The sequence below is a fragment of the Molothrus aeneus genome, chromosome 4 (assembly GCF_037042795.1).
Source record: "Molothrus aeneus isolate 106 chromosome 4, BPBGC_Maene_1.0, whole genome shotgun sequence".
Lineage (NCBI taxonomy): Eukaryota > Metazoa > Chordata > Aves > Passeriformes > Icteridae > Molothrus > Molothrus aeneus.
The window spans coordinates 65,436,290-65,457,078 of NC_089649.1; the positions used below are offsets into that span (position 1 = coordinate 65,436,290).

At 38.5% G+C, this 20,789-nt stretch overlaps 1 protein-coding gene across 1 annotated transcript in view; it reads right to left on the reverse strand.

Annotated features, from left to right (window-relative positions):
- The window catches only part of NSD2 (nuclear receptor binding SET domain protein 2), a 72,403-nt gene that overhangs the window by 14,268 nt on the left and 37,346 nt on the right, over positions 1-20,789 (reverse strand). Inside the window, exons 7-12 of the mRNA XM_066548726.1 lie at positions 19,937-20,014; positions 18,386-18,504; positions 16,221-16,325; positions 14,925-15,006; positions 13,843-13,967; positions 941-1,072 (exon numbers count right to left, since the gene is read on the reverse strand). Coding sequence (XP_066404823.1) covers positions 941-1,072; positions 13,843-13,967; positions 14,925-15,006; positions 16,221-16,325; positions 18,386-18,504; positions 19,937-20,014 — 641 coding nt within the window. The remainder of the gene's footprint in view (positions 1-940; positions 1,073-13,842; positions 13,968-14,924; positions 15,007-16,220; positions 16,326-18,385; positions 18,505-19,936; positions 20,015-20,789) is intronic.

Below are 20,789 nucleotides of genomic sequence, written 5' to 3' on the forward strand. Positions count from 1 at the left end.
TCTTTCCCCATTGTTGAAATCAAATTTAACAAGTGAAAGGTAATTTTACAAGCATCGTCACATGCCCTGGCTTCAAGTTGAAACAGGTAACAGAATCATTAAACCACCAGAAATATCCCTCTCAGACCATGGTTCAGGAGTAAATACAACCTGACAGAAAAAAAGGAATAGAAAAAAAAAAAAGCTGTAAGAAATATTCCCTGAGCAGACTGATGCATCTGAGTAGGGTTAAAAAGCATCTTTCCTTTCCTTTTCCTTGGTAAAAGGGCATCAGTCCAGTTGGCACAATGATACCTCTATGTCTGAGTGGTTAGCAGTGACACATGCATAACTAAAAATGAACCCAACAACAGTGCTGGCGGAATTTAAGGATTAGCCAACATTTATAGACAGATACAACCTTATTCCCACTATGTACAAAAAATGAAAATGTAGCTGCTTGCACAGCCTCACAGAAATAAATTTGATCTGGATGATAGCCTAAGAGCCCTTCTAGAGCAGTGTGAGGAAAGGCTTCTGCTTTCAGTGGCTTCCTGCCTGCACAGCACAGCACAGCAGGGCAGTGCTGCCATCTCTGCTGCAGGCAGAGCACAAACCCCACTGGGCTGGGCTTCCTCCTCTGTGCTAACAGAGAAACCAGCAGCTCTTCTGCATCATCTGACCAGTCACCTGGCAACACTCATGTGCTTCTTCTGAGCTACAAATTATGCTTATCTTACAGACCTGGAAACTCAAGCAGAAAGGCCAAGTCATTTACTGGAGGTCAAGAAAAAATAATTAGGTATTAAGAATCCCATTTACTGCCATGGCAACCTCATCACTAACAGACATCTCAGACACACATGATAAACCCGTTTCAGGTCTAATATTGTCATTTTTGTATTTAAAAAGACCTTTTCTAGGAAAGCTCAGGAAACACAGCCCAGCTAAGGTCTCTCACCTGACACACATATTCTTTTTTTGTTCCCACTCCTCGCTCAGATTTTTTGGATGATATAGACACTTCAGTCTGAGTCTCATCAGCACTCTCATAGGGGGACTCTGAGCGCTCATCTCCTTGGCCATCAGAGATCTGAAGATTAAACACAGGAGTTAGAGAAAGCAGGCACACATGGGCAGCTTAGCACAGCATCAGAACTGATGGAAGCACACACACTGCAACCCAGACTAGCAGGTTTAGGCACGCTCTTCTGGTTTTGTTTCCCCCACCTTCAAAAAAACCACCTTGATTAAAACCAGAATATGCATTTGTGGAAGTCTCATCAAAAGGATTATACAACAATTCCCCTCACCAGCAGCCAAAACAGAACACCAAAACTTTGCAATATGGCATTTTATTTATACTCAGTTCTAGAATACAGTTAGCAAGAAGTGCCTAGCCATAACACAGGGATATCTTCAAATCCCTTGAATAAAGTGAGCATGTGATTTATGAGAGAGCAACAGTCAATTTTTAAAAAGAAACTTGGTAATCTGCAAGCTGCAAAGTCTCTGACCCAAATATTCTCCAAGGAAGTGTGAACAGCATATAGAAGAGAGGAAGAAAAGAACAAGCATCTCTCAATATGTTTAAGGAACATTACAGTCACCAATAAACTCAAAATACTACAGAAGATACCACTGTTATGGATAATCTCATGTAACAGATCTAGATGTAATAAATATGGGGTGTTTTCAAAAATAGTTGGAATTCACTTTAAAAAACCCATCCCAAGTAACATATTTAAAATAGAATACATGGTAATTTTCAGTTCAATAGAATTTAAGGAGGTTAACAGACAACCAAGTCATTTGTCTCATCTCACATTACACCAGAAGATGCAGAATTTCATGCTGTTGCCCCCAGATGATCCTCAGTGATTTGTGCCTCACTAAGTACATTCTCCAGGAGAGGATCACAATTTGGAACTGCAAAAGGAAGCTTTAATTTCTCTTTCAGCTCATTCTAATGGTTATTCACACATACCATCAAAAGCACTGCCTCCTGTCCCTTCTGGGCTAACTGCAGCTCACGATGCCTTCTCCAGGCATTTCAGCTACATTAAAAGTCCCTTGGAAGCAGACATTTTCCTCCTGTGGAAGCATGCTGCAATTAAGCCTGTTTCAATCCTTTTTGTTCCACCCTCTAATCTTCTCCCTAGGGGACTTTTTCCAGCATCTAGAGCATTTTAGTGAGGTTTCTCTAAACTTTTTCTGTGCTTTAAAAAAGTTGTTGAAAAATCAAGCATGAGAACTGGAGGCAATAACCCATTACAACTCTTGTAAGTACCATGTCCAAAGCAAGCCAACATGATACCACTCTTCACTTCTGTTCTGCTGTGCAAGAATCTCCCCAAGTCTCTTCAATACAGCCCTGAAAGTCACTCTAAATTGCTGTGCTGTGCTGTTTAAGAGATCATTTTTGCCAATAGCCATTTGTCAGGACACACACACCCCACTTTATATGAAGAATTTACTCTCTGTTTTCAGACACAAAATCTCAATTTATCTACAGTAAACCACCTTTTTCTAAAAAGGGCCTAGCTACATGCTGGAGGCAACCTCCTTGTCAACCAATCCATGTACTGTGCAAATTTATCAGAGATGATTACTTTGAAATCAGAACGAAAAATGTAAGACCAAACCAGGCCTAGATTTAGCTTTTATAAAATCCCTTTAGAAACACTGGTTTTGAGTGATTAATTCTCACTGCTCCTGCCAGCTAACTTGCATTCCTCCATTTAACATTTGCTTTTCTTGATCATGTCTAAAAATATTTTATAAATTGCATCAGACTGACAGTTGTTGGTTGGTTGGTTGGTGGGTTTTTTTCCCCCACATTACTTGCAAGGGTATAAATTCATTTCCTCTGTGCAAATTCATACTTCCACTTCACCTAGGAAAATTTCTACAACTGGAGTGATTTGGAGATTCTGCCCAACCACTTCCTAAGTGGTTAAATGAAACTGCAGGTAAAATCATTGCTTTGTTCAGGCACCTGGAAATCTCTGTCTCCTGGAAGGAGCTGTGAAATAGTGACCTGCAAAATTCTTGCTGGGAAGGGGCAGATAAAGGAAGGCAGCGTGGGAGCACAGCAAAACCACAAACCAAATTTCCCTTATGGTTTAAGTAAACTTACACACATGCTCATTTCTGGTTAAACTATTCCCACAGAAACATTAATTAGTGGCACACTGCTCTAACATTTTTAGTAGCTCATTATGTTCTTGTTTGAACTAGCCAGAATTAGTCATGGTTAGAAAAGAAAAAAAGGAAAAATAAGCTGGAAGGTCTTAGATCTGCATTTCTTTTCCACTTAAAAACAAAACAGAACAAAGCAAAGCAAAACAAGCAGTCTTGCTGTAACCTGACACTGGGCTTCCCACCTTTTCCCTAAAAATTACCTAAACCCAGAGAAAACCCTTTTGTGCAGCACCCCTTGAGTTAACACAGTCGTCCCAGCAGCAACAGCCACAGAGCCTGGCCCTTGAGGAAGGTGCTCCTCTTTCCCCAGCTCACTGCTTTGAAAAACAGAGCAGCGAAACACAACAAACCCAGTGATAAATTTATTCAGTTAAGAGAAGGAGTCAAAGCAATGTTTCTGAAGATTTTCCTTGGCTTATACACTCTGTTCAACCAAAGGATGCAGACCTCTGTATGGAAAGGGAGCCCTATTGGCAGAAGGCAGTTTTTCAGAATCCCCCTAGGTATGGGTGACAAAATCCCAGCCATTTGTGAACCTCAGGCTGACATCAATTTTCCTACAGAACAGAGATTTTGCCGCCTCAGAGTGAATGCATCAGCCCTTTATTTAAATTAAATGCTACTGAGCCAAGAAAAGGAGCACTGCTGGCAAGAATCAAACCCAACATCACAAATGCAACCACAAAAGCCAAATTCTATCAGCTCATTTCAAGAGAAAACTTGGCAATTTACATCCACCTACAGTTTATTGCCAGGTTTCAAGCACAAATACCAACACATGGAGCATGAACAAAATACCCTCAGTTCATCAACTGAATGGCAGCCAGGCTGAGAGTATCTTTCAAAATCTCTCCTTTACAGCTGTCAGGAGTCTCACATACTTTACAAATCAAATGCTCTATTAAGCACCAGTTTTGTATTACACAGACAAGACCAGATACCTGCTCATGGCTGTCTCAACTCCTGTGAGTCACTCCATGCACAAGCAGCTCAGTGAATACACCCCTGTAAATCATCTTTACTTAGTGACTGTTCACCCTTTAACATCCTCTCCAAGAGCCACAACCCATGCACAGCTCAGTGATACACCCCTAGCCTGGTGCAGGCTGCAGGATGCATTTCTTCATCCTTGCCACCATCAGCAGAGCTTTAACATCCTCTCCAAGAGCCATAATCCACACACAGCTCACACACAGCTCACTAGCAGATTTCACAGCTCAGGGCCCTAATGAAGGGGAAGGGTAGCAGATTTCCTGTCATAAGAAAGGAATGCATTTCTTTAAGATAATTTAATTGGACCCTTATTTGTATCTTGCAGAAGGTGACACACTGTCTACCAGACATCTTGGAGGAAAGCTCCCTCTATGAAGAGAATTGGAATCCAACACCTCAGCTCCTGCAGTTATCCCAGAATAGCCAATGGAAATGTCAGGGAAGCAAAAGAGCATCTGTTCCTTGAGGCCTGTGGAAAGAGGCTGAGCCAAGCCTTCATCCAGTGTTTCTCAGAAATGACTTAGAACCTAAGACAGGAACAGCATGAGGTGGTTGAGAAACTACACTTGTACCCCCAGCAAGCTGCAGCAGCCCTAACAGGTTCTGATTCATCTGGGGGACACTGAGTTTTGCAATTAAATTATGTGTAGATTGAAACAGTTACTAAGCAAAGATGATTTACAAGAAGATTGCTAGAAATCAGCTCATGCTGACGTGACACAGCCACCTCTGCAATGAAACAAAACACTTCTGGGGAAGATTTTAACAGTTCACATAGCAGAGCCCAAAACACAGCCTTCAGTACAAATCTGGACAGGTTTAGGGGGCTTCTTACTTTACTTGTTAAGTTACAAATATACATCTTTCCCTTGTAAGCATACCAAAGCTTGTCTTGTCCTTATTTTTGTAATATAATCCTCCTAGCAAAGAAAATGGTACATAATTAACTCTTCTGAAATTCAGGCTGGGGTTCAAAGTAATCAACCTTTAGATTAATGGCAAAACATGTTAATTGGCAATTTGTAGCTATTTTATTCTGCTTTACATTTGGAGTAATTTCTTATTTCTCATAAAGGCAAAGGACTGTTTTAAAGAGCATAAATTTAGGGGGAAAAAAGCCAAGGCTATTCACTTCAGACTTTTAGCAAGTGCCAAGTTTCTGCACTGAAATTGTGCCTGACCTCTGCCACCATCTCCTCTTCAGCAGTTTCTGCTGCTGTGCCAAGGACCACCCTTCTCTGCTGAAGGGAGGATCAGTGCAGGCACTGTCAGCCCTCACACACTGCACATCAGTCAGGCTTTCCTTCCCACTCCCTTCAACCACTGAACATCAACGTTATTTCGTGAGGATTTGCCTGCAGAGGTTTTCACACTTCACTGCCTGAACACTGAGCACGAGTGGTATTTCAGAAATCAAATGCAGCTCCTTCTACTGGAAACTCTGCACCTGCATACACAAGTGAGAAAAAGGGAGGAAAACAGCCTAAAAACCAGTTCATGCTCTTCATGTGGGGCAGGCCAGAACTGACTTCAGGGGTTAGTTAGGTTCCAAATACCATTACTACTCACAGAAATGACCAATTTCCCATTAGGGGAAGGCAATCCTTCCTTTCCCATGTGTCTCAGTCATTATTCACTACTTACACACATAAAACTCAAAAGGGAACATGTAGGGACACATTACTGCATTTTTCCAAGTTCCCCATAGCTTTATTATTGAAAAAAATTAACTACTGAGTCAAACTAGGACAAAGTTTTGGCATCTCTGTAAATTCTTTGTGTTTAGCATTGTATTTTTACCCCTCAAAAGAAAGAAATTGTAGCAATGGGTCATTAAACAATTGGGTTTACTCATCTCAAGATATTTTGAGCATACATTTTATACTACTGCTGTATTTTTGGAACAGTTACTCAGGCCCACAACAGAACAGGGATCAGCATATAAAGACTTCAAATCCCCCAAAGTATATTTAATTTTCTTTTGAACTATATGCTAAAATTCCCTGTTCACAATAACCAAAAGAAGTGCCTAAGGGATTCTTTCAGACAAACATCAACCTATTTTTAGAAAGACTATGTAACAATGCTTGTAAAAGCCATCTTCAGCATGAATTCATAACTGAATGAACATGCTTTGCACACTGCAATATCTGATGTACAAAGCCAGATTACATCAGCAAGCATTGCTGAACACTGGGTAACTGTTTAATTGCTCAGTATAAGGGTGATATTTACTTTTTCTTCCTGCCTCCTGGACTACTTTTGCCTGTTATGTGCAAAAGGGACCTACATGTGCATACAGATGCAAGGTCTGTGGGTAGAATAATGGAGTTTCCTTGGCATGATTATATTGAGTAAATAAGTGTTTGGTTTTCACAGAGGTTGCCAAGCAGGCTTAGAGGAGGAAATGTGTGCAACTCCACACAATAGTTACAATAAGAAAACACACTAGAACATTGAGAGGAATTAAACTGAGTCAGCTATGTGCATTTTCTGAGTTTATATGTTTATATTCTTAATTTTGTCTTTTGTCTGAAGCACTCTAAAATGATTAAAAGGGGGGCAGGCAGGAAGTCAATTTGACAGAAGACTCTATACACAGATTTTGTGTACAGAACCACTCCTCAATGTTTTCCTCCTCCAGCTGTAACACGAGTCCTGCAGCTGCAAGACTGAGCCCGAGTGAACTGCACAGCTCACTGCACCACCAATTAAAGGTGAATGGACAAGCACTAACACAGGGAAACATTTCTCACAGTACATCTAAATACTGAATCCAGGTCTACTACAATTTTTAAAGCATTTTTTACAACCAGGTACCTGATTCCAGGCTCAGCCACACACCTTGGCAGAAATGCAAGGCAATTCTTCATTCCCTCTGGCTTTTTACAAGGAAGAGTTAAATGCTAGCTGGTATGTACACTCAGCTTGCATATTTCTAGAACCACGTGGGTGAACTTTGCAAATGATATTGTTCCTTTCACATCTGGGTGGCTGAAATGTCACTTATTAAAAAAAAAAAAAAGGTAGTGACATATTCTCAGCTGACATCCAATCATATTGATACATGATTTAAGCTGTGAAAGGATAGACTGGAATTTAAAAATTCAAATCATGCTGTGGTTCAAAGAAGCAGATGAAGTCAAATACTGATGTAGACATTCGCTCCACCCACTTGATTTTTTTTTCCCCCTCCACTTAAAATCGTCTCGTTCCTTTCAGACAGCTCCAAAATCAGAGTAAATATCAGAGCCAGCAAAATCACTGCTCTGTAATTTCAAAGAAAAAAAGGTTCAGAAATTTTAGGTCTGAAAATAAAGTGTCTGTACTCATGCAATCCAGAGCCTGGGAATTTAGGAAGTTATGACATTAAGAACAAAAAATTGCAAATATTCTGCTTGATCAGCTGGTGACCTGGCTTATATTAAATGTGCCTTTTGTTTTAGATTTAGGATTAAGTCTTCATTTTCAACAGCTGATCTAAGAAAGGATCTAAGCTGGCTCAGTGTTACCCTAGGAGGTGGGGAGGGGGTCATGGTGTGTCTTTTTTCCTTCCCTTGAAGTACTTCCTGGCTAAAGGCTGTCCTGAAGACAGGCAGCATCAATATTTGCTAAGGCAAAAACTTCTGTCTCACGGAGCAGAATCAAGTCCCAAGTACTATTCACTGTGTGTTGGCAATTGCAGACTGAACATCAACACTTCTGTGCTCATCAGCTCCCCCCTGGGACATCCCATCTCCTAGATCCAATCCAGACAAGGTTTTCCTGCCATGCTTGAAGGATCAAAACAAATTTGGAAATTTAGATTGAAGAAGTTGTTAACATTTGAGCATCTATGGTGCCTACACTGAAACAGGCTCCAACAGTTGCTACTCCACCAGTCACACACCTCTTTAGACTTTTCCAGCTACCAAAGCACGATTTTTGTCAAAAAAAAAATGTCTTCTTCAAAAAAACCACTTGATCAATTCACTCTGTCTCATAAAAGCCCTTCTTGTATTACTCACATATGTTTGTGTAACAGCGTTCTCAAGCCTTAAGAATACAAGCTTTGGTCTTAGTCATTCAAGACAATGATGTTCTTCTGTCACGTTCTGTTCAAGCAGTAACAGAAACAACTAAAGGACAAATCTGCTGAGATCCAAAGAAGGCAACCCCTCCCACTTCCCACTGGTTTACTTGTGCATCACTTGATTTATAATCCAGGCTGTAGGACATCAAAAGGAAACACACCCCACTATGTACACTTATCTTAGTGCTAGGGGTATATAAAATGAAAGCACAGCATGGCAGGAAATGATTTCCTCCTGCTTGCTTGGCAGGCAAGTCTCCTCCAGGGCAGGAGCAGCAGGACCCATAAAAGAACCACCCACAAAGAGTGACCTGCACCTTTTACAGGGATGTCCTAAACAACATCCTCTCTCAGGTCATCTGCCATTATATATAGTATGATCATATGATATTACCATATCATATACAAAAGATACACAGCATCTTTTCACAGGCAATTAAAGAGGCACATCTTCATGAGCTCTGAATGCTGTTGCCCACTAAGTTTCACTTTCCTTCACACTCAGGACTCAGCTACAATCTCAGACTTCCTGACAAGACTTCAGAGTCAGTGATTTCTACACCACAGTCCCCCAGGAGGAAGTGGGCTGGGCTGGCTAAGAGCTCTCTCTATAAAGCTTGGAGGATGCATGTTCTGATAAATAAACTCTTCCATCTTTCCAACAGATAAAACCCAACTGCATATTTTTTTCTTATTAACAAAAGCTGAGCAGCTAGAAGGTTGGGTTTGTTTGGTTTTTTTTGACTCTAAGAACAACTTATGTAAGAGTAAGTCAATAAGCAACATGCAAACAGGTCAGGCTGTATTCAAAAGACAATCTATCGTGCACCCACACAGAGACAGAAAAACTGACAGAGCCAATTGAGTTACAGTTAACATTTCCTTTATTTCATATAAGAATTCCTGAACTGAATGAAGAGTGATATTTTGGCCCATACTGCTAGACTAGATAAATTCTTTAAGTATGCGGTGCCACAGTGTACACAGTACTAGAATAGCAAAAAAAAGACAGCCTGGGACAAGTTTCATTTTTATTATTAGCAGGAGTTAGACGTTTCAGATAAGGATATTATGCATTTCTGAATTTGCCTGGAAAGTTAATTAAAACTATGAGAACATTTTAAAACAGTATAAAATTGCCTACAGATACTCATGATACTTTGGTAGGGGATGCAGAATAAAAACCTACATCATGTAAACATTCACTTAACAGATTCTCTGCACTCTGAAGCCTAAGTAACACACAAGAGGAGAATAAGTACACAAGAAACTGAATTTTCTACACAGAATGTGCTGTCAAAGAACAAAAGTGAAGCTTTGAAATTTTTTCCACGTGAAAATAGAACCAGTGTAACAAAACTGTATGGTCTGGTGGGTGATGCAGGTCATGTAAAATGTTAGAGCCTTTAGCAGAGATTTAGCAAGGAACAAGTCCAACTACTTGCAGTGTTCCATAAAAATGTACCCCTGACTGCTTACTGGTGGGGAAAAAAAAAATCATAGGCATACAGAAACAAACACAGGAAACAACTGTCTGCTAAGTCACAGGATGTAAGGTGGCACTATACATTAAGTTATCCTTAAGCAATGTTTAGAAGAGAGAATTATATTTGCAGGAAGCTTGAATGAAATGCTAGAAGCACAGTGATTTTGTTTAACAACCTGCAAGGTCAACAGCAATTGCTTTTTCTTTAGATCAGTAGTTTCTTTAAAATAACATGAATTCCCTTCTTCCTTCCTGTTCTTAGGATCAAAAAGTCAGTTATTTTCACCTTCAGTAAGTTTTTAGTTGCATATTCTAGGACAACTAGACTCCAGGGATGATAAATGGAGCTGATGTACTTTTTGAGTTGCAAGCTGTGCATGTCTCATGACTGCCTCCTCAAGCAAACACCTTACCTTTTAAGAGCTGTACATGTTTTCTCCTTTGTGTTTACATGCTAATGCCCATTAAAAATGCAGATAAATGAAATCTGTCTCAAATCAATAATGGGAAAAAAATCCACTGTTTAATATGAAGAAAAAGAGCATTAAGGCTTGCATTATTACAATTTGCATTGTTAGGCCTTGGAAACACAAGAATTTGTAGCTATAACCAGGAACTGAGCTTTTTTTTGACACTGGTTGTCACAGAAGGAAGAAAGAATTCCTCTAAGGAAGATTTGATGAAATGAAAATAAAAGCACCTCTTCAAATCTTTCCCAGGCTTCTTTAAGCTGCCATCTGCTGGCCAGCTCAGACTTGAGGGTGTGATGAAGGACAGGCTGGCTAACTCAGAGAGTATCACATGTGCTTTATTTTGTCCTCTCTTAGGAAAAGATTACAGTTTCTTTGACAAAGTTTGTAAGTAGTACCTATATGGTCTGCACCATACTTGGACACTTATCTGCTGTTAACAAATTCATCCAGTTTAATGAAGCCAGACAATAATCACAAAAATTGATTGAAAAGCTAAAGCAGATATGTTTCATGCAAACACACCAAGTGTGCCAATAATCCAGCAGTAATGGTAATGTAAAGTCTTTTTTATTTATTAAAAAAATACTGATTACACTCTTACTGGCACCTACTACATTATTGGGGGGTGGAGGGCCAAGGTAAAAAAAGAAATTAAAATACACCATCTGCATCTCTTCTCACAAATATGTGCTTTTGGATGCTTACACCAAGTCTTACATAGGCAGTAAAAAACTACTCCAAGCTTTTGCAGACTCCAGTGTTGAGTATCTTTTTCACATCTGGCCCTACCAGTTACTCATTAAGAATAATATTTCAACAAAATCATATTTCACATAAGTGACTTGAGTCAAGTGCCTAGAAGTAAAATTATTTTGTTTCAAAATTAAATGCATGTATGAAATTCATTTATTCCTGTATAAACACTTCACTGCTTCTGTCCACCCCTCTTACAACAACTTCAAAGCCCAATTTTTTGAAGGGAGTGAACCTTTAATCTCTAATAAGTCACATCTATAAATCTGTTTGAACAAGTCCACACTCCCACTCTTATCTCCCTCCCAAAGTAATTTATCAACTGAAAATTTGGCCTTGCTTGATTTTATAGTATTTCAAATAAACCCCATTTAAAAAATATCCCCTAATAACAACAAAAGGCATTTAAAATATTTTTTAAAATGTCAAATAAGATGCATCTTTCAAACAAGAAAGAACTGAGCACATCTTTCCTAGAACCTGGTTGAAAAGGACAAACATTTAAGGGGTGTGTAGCTAACAACAGTTCTTGACAAATAACAGTCACATCCAGGTTCCATTCTGGAACAAGCTGTTCACAAAGAGTGGGAGAAAAAGAAAGGAGAAGGGAAAAAAAAAGACCAGAATCCTCCTATATACACCTTGTGGAGATGTATGTGCTTGTAGAGTACACAGAATTTTTCCTATACTTGTTAAGAGAACATCTCAACGAACACTTAGAACTTTTATAGTGAACACAGAAATGTGAAAGTTAATCATTAAATCTATTTGAAGTTGAGAAGAATTACATCCTACTCAATTAGCTGTGCAAGGCTTTCACCCTTACCTGACTGTGTTTATTTTTAAAAAACTTTCCCTTAATACTGGGAAAGTTTCTCTCCACATGAATGCTCTCAGGACACACACATATTTAGCTGTTTAGACAAGTGCTAAATAAAAATACAAAAGGGGGAAAAGTTTTTAAGAGCCACCATACAATCCAGAATTTCTGTCTTTCTTTGTTTTGTAGAGCAGGTCAATATTAATTTCTGAAACACATGCCTGACATTTTTGTTTTATTTAACAGCAAAAAATATATCTAATATAGGAAACAAACTGGGCCCAATCTTTAGTTGGTCCAAGTTCAGGTCAGTGTAGCTTTAACCAGTCCAAGGATTTAGTCCATTAATCTACTTCCCCCTGCACCCAGTCCCCGGAAATTATTTAACAAAGTGTGTTTTCAGTTATGCTGTTTGGGACTTTTTTTTTTGATATTTTAACCCTTTAAAAACAATTAATTCACTTTCTAATTTGTGTACCTGTGTTCTGTGAGCAGTGTATGAAGGTAATTTTTCTCAGATCTTTTACTGTTTAGGAGTAGCTGAGTAAATTAGTGCTAAGTTTTAGAATTTCCATCTCAGCCATATGTAAGATATAACCACATCCTTTCTTACATATGAACCATTATGTTACAACCCAAAATCCTACAAAAAATGTCTTTTGTTAAGAAAGACTTCTGGATAATTCATTTTATAATCATAATCTTGAGAAAGAGAAGAATCTTTCTTCTGAGTCCACAATATTTAGAGATGCATATTTTGAGCCAAACCCCGCCCAGATATTTTTCCTTAAACTAGTCTGGTTGAATAGAGAGCCCCAAATAGACCATTACACAGCAAGTCCCACCAGCAAAGCCAATCCAGCAGAAGCTGGTAAGCCAAAAGATGGGAGTCTCTCAACTGAGAAAACAAAATAAGTATTACTTGACTTGGCTCCTGCTATGGACATTATTTCCTGTGGGCCCCCTTTGCTTGTTTTATTGGGGTACAGGAGGGAGCATTTATTGAGGTTTTTATAGTTAAAATGGTTTTCCAGTTACAGTTAAGATATACAGCCATTAACATGCAATCTTTTTTCCCCTACCCAAAGGTAAACTGTTTACTGAACATTGCCTAGATATTTTAACTGCATTCATTACAGCACCTCATGCATTTGTTAGGGGAGATGAAAGTCTCTAGGAGAGCTGGAAGCCCTATTCCCTTGTTAGCAGGCAAGTAGTTTCTCTACAGTTTTTGTAACACAGACTGGGTGAAGCTGTTTGTCTATGGATATTTTACTAAATCCTACCAACTACAGATCCAAACCCACCTGAAAAACAGCATGCATACTTCACCCTCATGCTGCCACTCTTTGGCTGATTGGTTGTAACAGTGTAGATGACTTGGGGAATGGTTTAATGGATTGTATGAATACACTTCTTGTACATACATGTCATTTATTGTATGTCAACTGAGAAGAATTACAGTTCCAAATATGCAGAGCTAAGACTATGATTAGCAAGTATCAAAAAGATACATCCTTCACTGCCTGTTTAACTTCTACTGGGGTTGGAGCTATTTGCATCACAGAGAAATAGCAGTAAAACAGCCTGAAAACTAATTTGAGTTAAAAGAGGCTCTGCTCAGAAGACTGTCCAGTTCTAGATCAAACAGAGGATTAGGAAATTTGCTTCGATATAAAAGCTATGGCAACATGACAATATTGAGTTACATAATGTAACTAATGTAGTACACTTACATAAAAATCTGTAGAAGAAAATACAGAACACACTGGCATTTTACTTTGCCTCTAAGAGAAGGTTACAATTCTAAAACGTGTTGGTAAATACATTAAAAACCACAATAATATCTCGACGTCCCCAAAGCAGACGTTGGTGTTACAATAAATGATTTGCAATGCACACGGTAACAGATTCACAGAGGCCAAAACTGGAACTTGTCTAGAGCACCAACGTTAGAGAATTCGCCTTTGAGTTTTGCTTTTTTTTTTTTTTTTTAAACAAGATTCACACCTGATAATTTCTGTCATTAAATGGCTGTGTGCAAACACCACTTTTTTTTTACCTCATTCTCAGTTAAGGAAGCTGAAGGAGATGAACTCTTGCTAAAAGCAAGAGTTGAAGATTCTGCTGCTGAAGCCCGATTTCGCTTCTTCAGAGGTTTACATGCATCAGACAGATTTTTCGTTGCTGTAAAATAATTTTGGTTTACAAAGTGAAGTTTGGAACTTTAAAATGTTATCTCCCTGAAGCCATTTAAAATATTCCTTCAGATACAGGAAGGAATTATTTAGGTAAGTCTTCTGGGCACCTACATAGGACTGAGTGAACATGAAGCTTCTGAAGCCATGTATTTTGGCTTGATTTTAAAAATAAAGGTCTCCATTAATCAAATATGTGCTATATGTTTTCCCAAATTTTTATAGTCTCATTTCTATTAAAATCAAAGTATCTTGTGATTTAAGACCTCTTTAAAGCAGAGGTAGCAGTTATATGAAAAGGCCTACACGAGCTCATCACAATCTGAGTACCACTAACACTTTGTTAAGAGAAAATTTATATACAGGAGCCAAGTACCACACATTAGCTATGGCACATCACCACTCCTACACCGTGCAGGACTTGCTGAAGCTCTCTTGTCTTTGGCAAATCACTGTAACACCTGCAGAGACATGCTCTGGTAGCAGTTACCTTCAACTTGAGCATCATTAACAAGCCTGACTTTGGTGTTTCCATCCAAGGTTCTACAGAATTCCCTCTCATGCTCCACACTGCCTCCCATCAAGCACCATGCCAAAGGACTAAAACCCAAAGCACCTGATGACACTGATGGCCACTGCACTTGTTTTACTGGGCCAGTGCAGGGGGCAAAGGGGAGCAGCAGGGTTTGTCCACCTGCTCACCAAGACCTGGGGCACCAGCTTTAATCTGGTGCCATCCCACAGGGAACTTGTGAACTGCTGCTCTCAGGCAGCAATGCACAATTTCAGTCCAGGATCCAGCTGCAGGAGGGCAGTGAAGGAACAGGGCTCCCCCCCAGCTGTGGCACAACTGCAACTGCTCGCTGAGTCAGCAGAATTTAGCTGCTGGCATTTTAAAAGTATTTAATTGAAAAAGTTACATTAAAACTTATTCTGACCACATTACCTGACTGGTTCTTTTGTGAAGAGGAGGTTTCTGTGACCTTAGAAGAGTTTGTTTTTGCTGTTTTGTCATTGCTTGTCTCCCTCTGTCACAAAAAAAAATATGAAAAAATAAAAAAACTCCTAATTTATGAGTGGTTGGATACAACTGGCAATTAGTTCTGGATTTATGTTATTAAAAAGAAAGTGTCTTTACAAATATCTGAATGGTACTGTAGTTAAACTAGCCCCACTTAAATGAATTTTAAAACTCATTTACAGCACAGGGTGCAAACCCATAAACAAATGAGAAATATTAAAGAACACAGTACTTCAGCATCCCACTTATCCATCCCAAATTCAGCATATCAAAAGGGGGAGTGCTAAACACAAAACTTGTAAATTATCTTTACTATTCTTTGTACAAACTGGTCAAATTAAGACCTTTACTTATTAAAGGTAAATTGCAGAATTAGTATAGAAATTTGAGAGTAAACCCTGTGCAGAAATCTAAGTCTCAGAGAGGCTTGTTTCCAACTCCACAACTTATAGCAGTGCCATTTTAAAAATTACTATGGTTAAGATTGTTTCAGCATTTCCAAAATAAAACCACTATTTTCAAGGGAGAATGAACAGCACCTAAATTTGCTCCAGATTGAGAATTCATGATTCAAAGTTTAGGCCAAAAACAGGGGAAGTTTTTGTCAAATCTTTGTCAAAATGAAGACATTGCTCCTTACACATGCCACTATTTTTTTTCCAATTTATGTTACAAATTCATTCAAATCACTAAAACTGTAGCCTATGATACTTAACCCTGTCATGCCCACCTGATTAATAAGCACAACTCTATTGAACAGAAAGCTTTGCACACATTTCCAATGCTTTACATGCTTTTTCACAGTCTTCCTCTGACAATCAGTTTTACCAAAGAAAGATGTGCAGCTGAACACCTCAAAGGCCAGGGAAATTATTTCCTTTGTAAAAATAAACACAAATGGCTACAGATGTGCCATGCTGTGCTTTTACTGAGCTCTGAGCTGCCCTACCACCAATGCCAGCAGAGGCTCCCAGGATGCGTTTGCTAAGATTATTGTTACACTTCTGGGCAAAAATGAAAGAAAAGAGGGTGTCAAGAAATGGTGCCAGACTCTTTTCTGTGGTGCCTAGTGACAAGACAAGGAGTAATGGCCATAAACTAAACCACACAAAGTTCCACCTCAGCATGAGGGAGATTTCTTTACTTTGGGGTGGCAGAGCATTGGAACAGTTGCCCACAGAGGTCGTGGAGTCTCCATCTCTGGAGACATTCCAAACCCACCTGGACACATTCCTGTGTAACCTGCTCTAGATGACCCTGTCTTGGCAGGGGAATTGGACTGGATGATTTCCAGAGGCCCCTTCCAATCCTAAGGATTCTGTGATTCTGTGAAAATGTACAGGATAGTTCATTCTTAAATTTAAAGCACACTTTACAGAACCCCCATTTTGTTAATGTGCATTTTATATACATCATATCAAAGCAACAATGAACAAATTAGTTTTTCAAAACCTCCATATGGGCACTTATGGCTTGTTTACTTTATGTGAAAACATTCTGATTTTGCAAATAAGAATTAAGGACAAAGGGAGAGTACAACCCACAACTCTGTGCAAGTAAAATGTCATGAAATCAAAGCTCCTCCTATCCAAAATGATTGTACCTAAAGCCTGCAGGTAAACTGGGAATAGCAGAAAGAAGGTGCATGGTTAGTGTTAGCTTTTCTGAATCATTACACAGATATTTTCCCTGTCATTCCCTGAATGTTCTACTGAGCAGCAGCATATACAGCTGGAATTGTGAAGGCAGGAAAAAGACTAAGAGAGAATTCCTAAAACAAATTGTAAACCAGATCTGACTTTTCTGTGGAGCACAACCCTACTATATGCATTTAGAGTTTCCAAACCACCTAATATTTACACACATCAAACCCCTTGTAAGCAGTTCTGATAAACTGACCAGAGAGAGAACAACATTTTTAAAATGCACATTATATAGTCAGTGCTATTCATAGCCATTAGTGCTATGACTATTATGGGAATCATTGATCTCATTTAGTGATTTATTTTCCTGCTGGTATATTCACATGTGTGTCACAGCACCAAAGATACCAGAACCTCTCATGCATGAACTATACTGCAGCCACCTTTCATCCTACTTCTGAGAATGTAGGCTGATTGTAGGGTACAAATGCTGGTGGGACAGAAAAGTACCTTTAGAACAGTAAAATCAAGGACTTTATAGGAGGAATTAATTATAATAAGTGAACTTCATTATTCCATGCATCTAGTGTATTATAGTATATTCAAATAAATTAGACAAGTTTAAAAAGATATGAAAAACTGCTCCTAGAAAGTCACATGAATATGCAAAGACTAACCCATTCCAGCAAGAAGTGCAAAAACCAGTTTTGGCCCTTCTTTCTCCAGAGGTAACAACATTAAGAATTATCTCTGTCCCTTGCTAATCAGCTCATTAAGCCTATCTGAAATTCTTTTTTTTTTAATATTAAACTCTAAGAAAAAAAGTTGTCTTAATAGCTACAATATCAACAGCAGTAGCAAAATAACCAGCCCACCAAACAAACTGACACCTACAAATAAGACCTCCACAACTCATTAAAAAATAAATATACTACCCTTCCTTCTAACAGGTTGTTTCATTTGATTGCTGTACACCACTGAAGTTCTGAGCTATGGTACTCACACTACAGTATGATACTGCAATAAAACACCTGAGCACATGTGTGAGCTAAGCTTTCCACACAAGTCAAACCCATGAAATTCACTGCTCTACATGCATCACTAAATAAACCTGTGCCTGAGGCTCCACAAGGTTTGTGCTGTGTCTGCATGCACAGTGACCTATGTAAGGAAAATTCTCATTCTCACAAGCAAGCTAGCCAGAAAAGGAGCCTGAAATTTGTGTGAGAAATATACTTTACTGCAGAAATATAAATTTACTGCAGTCTCCTAGCCCAAGAGAAGGGCAGCAGGCCACTCTAAAGTGTCCTATAGCCTTCCTGTTTGTGAAAAGTAGTTTTTCTGTTTTGCTTTACTTGCTTTCCTCTCTTCTGACTTTTGTCTAAAGTAACTATTGGCTAAAGATATTTCTTTCACATTCTGTTAAAGCTAACTCCAAATCAGGAGGAAAGAAAAAGAACTAGAGAGCATAAGACCACAGAGAGGCCATGCCTCCCTCTGCCCATTCCTTTGGGAAACAGTTTAAGTAATAAGTGCAACTTGTCATACCTCCATCCTCAGAACCAAAGGGAAAAATCCCCCAGTGGTAAGCTCACACAGGATCTCTGAATATTGACAACAGTTTGGTATGATATATGGACATTTCTTTTTTAATCCTGAAAATGGAAATGCTGACAAACTTAACTACAGCAATGTGACTGGTGCTGCTATAAATCAACCCCAACAAACCAAGGACATAATTACCTTCCGATTATTCTGTTTATCCATCCTGAGTCTTTTCCTAGGTGCTTCCTGAACTTCAAAATCTTCTGTAGGCTCCTTTGTCCTCTTTTTTTGGTTTCTTTTATTTCCATGTAAATTACCTTGGGATGGGGGATGGGGGAAACTCACATGAAAAATAATCTAAAACCCACTTTGAAATTATTTGAACTGATCTAGTTATTTAAGGTACTTTTCTTTCAGTCATTATTTTTAAAACATGGTTAAACATTAACACAGTTTGATGACCTCTTAATGCTTAAGGTCTGGTTTCTGGTGCTAAAAACTAAGTCTAGAAAAAAATCTAAATCAACTGCTTCATACTCAAATTATTTTACAAAGATGAGTCTACCTATACAAGCACTAGTTTAAGATCTGAATGATACTGCCCAACATTTATTTCATATCATCAGACTGTATGTCATTTAGCTGTACAGCTTTTCACTCTCCTGCCACTTTGTAAAAGTGTCTTACTACTAAAATTACTTTCTAAGTCTCCTCTTTAAGCCTACTTTAACTGGTGACATCTATTAAGGGACCTCTGAAAAAGATAAGATATCACCAACTGTACAGGTTAATTCTCTTTCTGGTATGGCAATTCCAGACTCTAACAACCTGACTGTATTTTACATGAGACCATAAAATCCCTTCCTTTATGAACCTGAATCCTATGAACAGGACCACATTGGCCATTTCAGACCACAAAGTTATTTATGTATTTAGATGGTTGTTCACTGTAAAGTTCAAGCAGCTGCTAAATACCAAAGGTCAGTGAGTAATCTACATACCCCTGCCACAGGTTCCACTATTGTCTGCACCTCAAAAAGATAGATGAGGGTTTGGGAAGTGGTCTGTTTCATCAAGATGAAATGACAACATAATTAGACTCTCCAGTGCTCTCTAGTTTATGAAGCTACAGAGCATTATTAGTATGAAAATTGCAAGCTCCAGGGGCACAAATATGTTAACTGAAAATTGCCCTACAGCTACAAGCATTCTATTCCAGTGGGAACAAATGTCTGTAAATATTAAAAATATAGCAACTTGAAAGTATGGATCATTAGCAAATAATGTTCTTATCGAAACAATCTAGGACATATTCTATGATCCAACTGAATCCACAAAGCAGACTGAAATGGCTCCAGGAGAACCTGCTACTTACAAAAAGCCAGCAAAAGAAATCCCACAACATTCTTCCAAGTTTAAGGTAAGAGGATTTGAGATGGGGAACAAGTGAACTGACATATTTTCATCTGTAGGTAACTATAAATGTACACAATATATGTACTAGAACCACCTGGTACAGGTACAATTTCAATTACATTTCTTGCAATATGACACTGAGGAATGTGAACAAAATTCAGCACTACAGTGTTAAGATATTTAATTTGGGATCCATTAAAGTTCTAACGTCAAGGAAGACAACATCTGAGATAAAATAAAGAGATTATGATACGTGGGCGATTACATAAAAAAATACACTCAACAGCTACTTATAATGATGAGCTATTTGCACAGAACACAAATTTCAATTACTTCTGGATCTTGATCTCCTTTTAGGTGAGTCTTGAAACACTTTACGTTTGGCCTCTCCAATATTCTTCAATGATGAACCTTGAGAGATACAGAACGTGTTTTTTTTTTAAACTGATATCCAAATATTTAACACTTAAAATTTTAAGTTAAAAACTTTTCAATTTTCCACAAAATGATGTTATTTCACACACACACACACACACAGAGTTAACAGAACTGACTGCCATTTTTATACAAATTTTTCCAAGTCTCACAAACTTTCAAACACTCCCTCTCATTCTTGTCATTGCCCAAAGCAGCACCTGTTGGCTTCTAATACTTCCATATAAGTCTTCTTACAGTGCTGTAAAGCTATTTAATTTCAAAAATTACAGCTAGTTAAATTTGATAAAGTTCATGCAAATGGCAAACTATCTTCTTCCTCCTCCTTTCTCAAATAAGCAACTCCAAACCCCCTCAAATATTTTGGAAAACAATCGAGACTGTTCATCAAAAACAAACACCAGAAAAAAGCAACAAAAATACAAGGAGAAAAAAAATAAAGTATTTGCAAACTTGCACAAAGTCCTAAAAACTTTGAGTAGCACAATAAAATGCCAAATAGTTGAAGGGTACAGAATAAAGTCTGGAATAGTTCTTCCTGAGTTGATGATGATGTGAAGTAATACACTTTAGGCATATATGAAGAAAAGGTGTAGCACTGATTAAATTTTTTAAACTGTTTCTAACTGTTCTATAAAAACAACATCTCAAATTTTACCAGCAGTTAACACTTCATCTTCCCTTCCCACCATCCACTTGTAACAAGCAGTGGATGCAATGGCAGCTGCTTATGGGCAGAAGAAGAATGAGA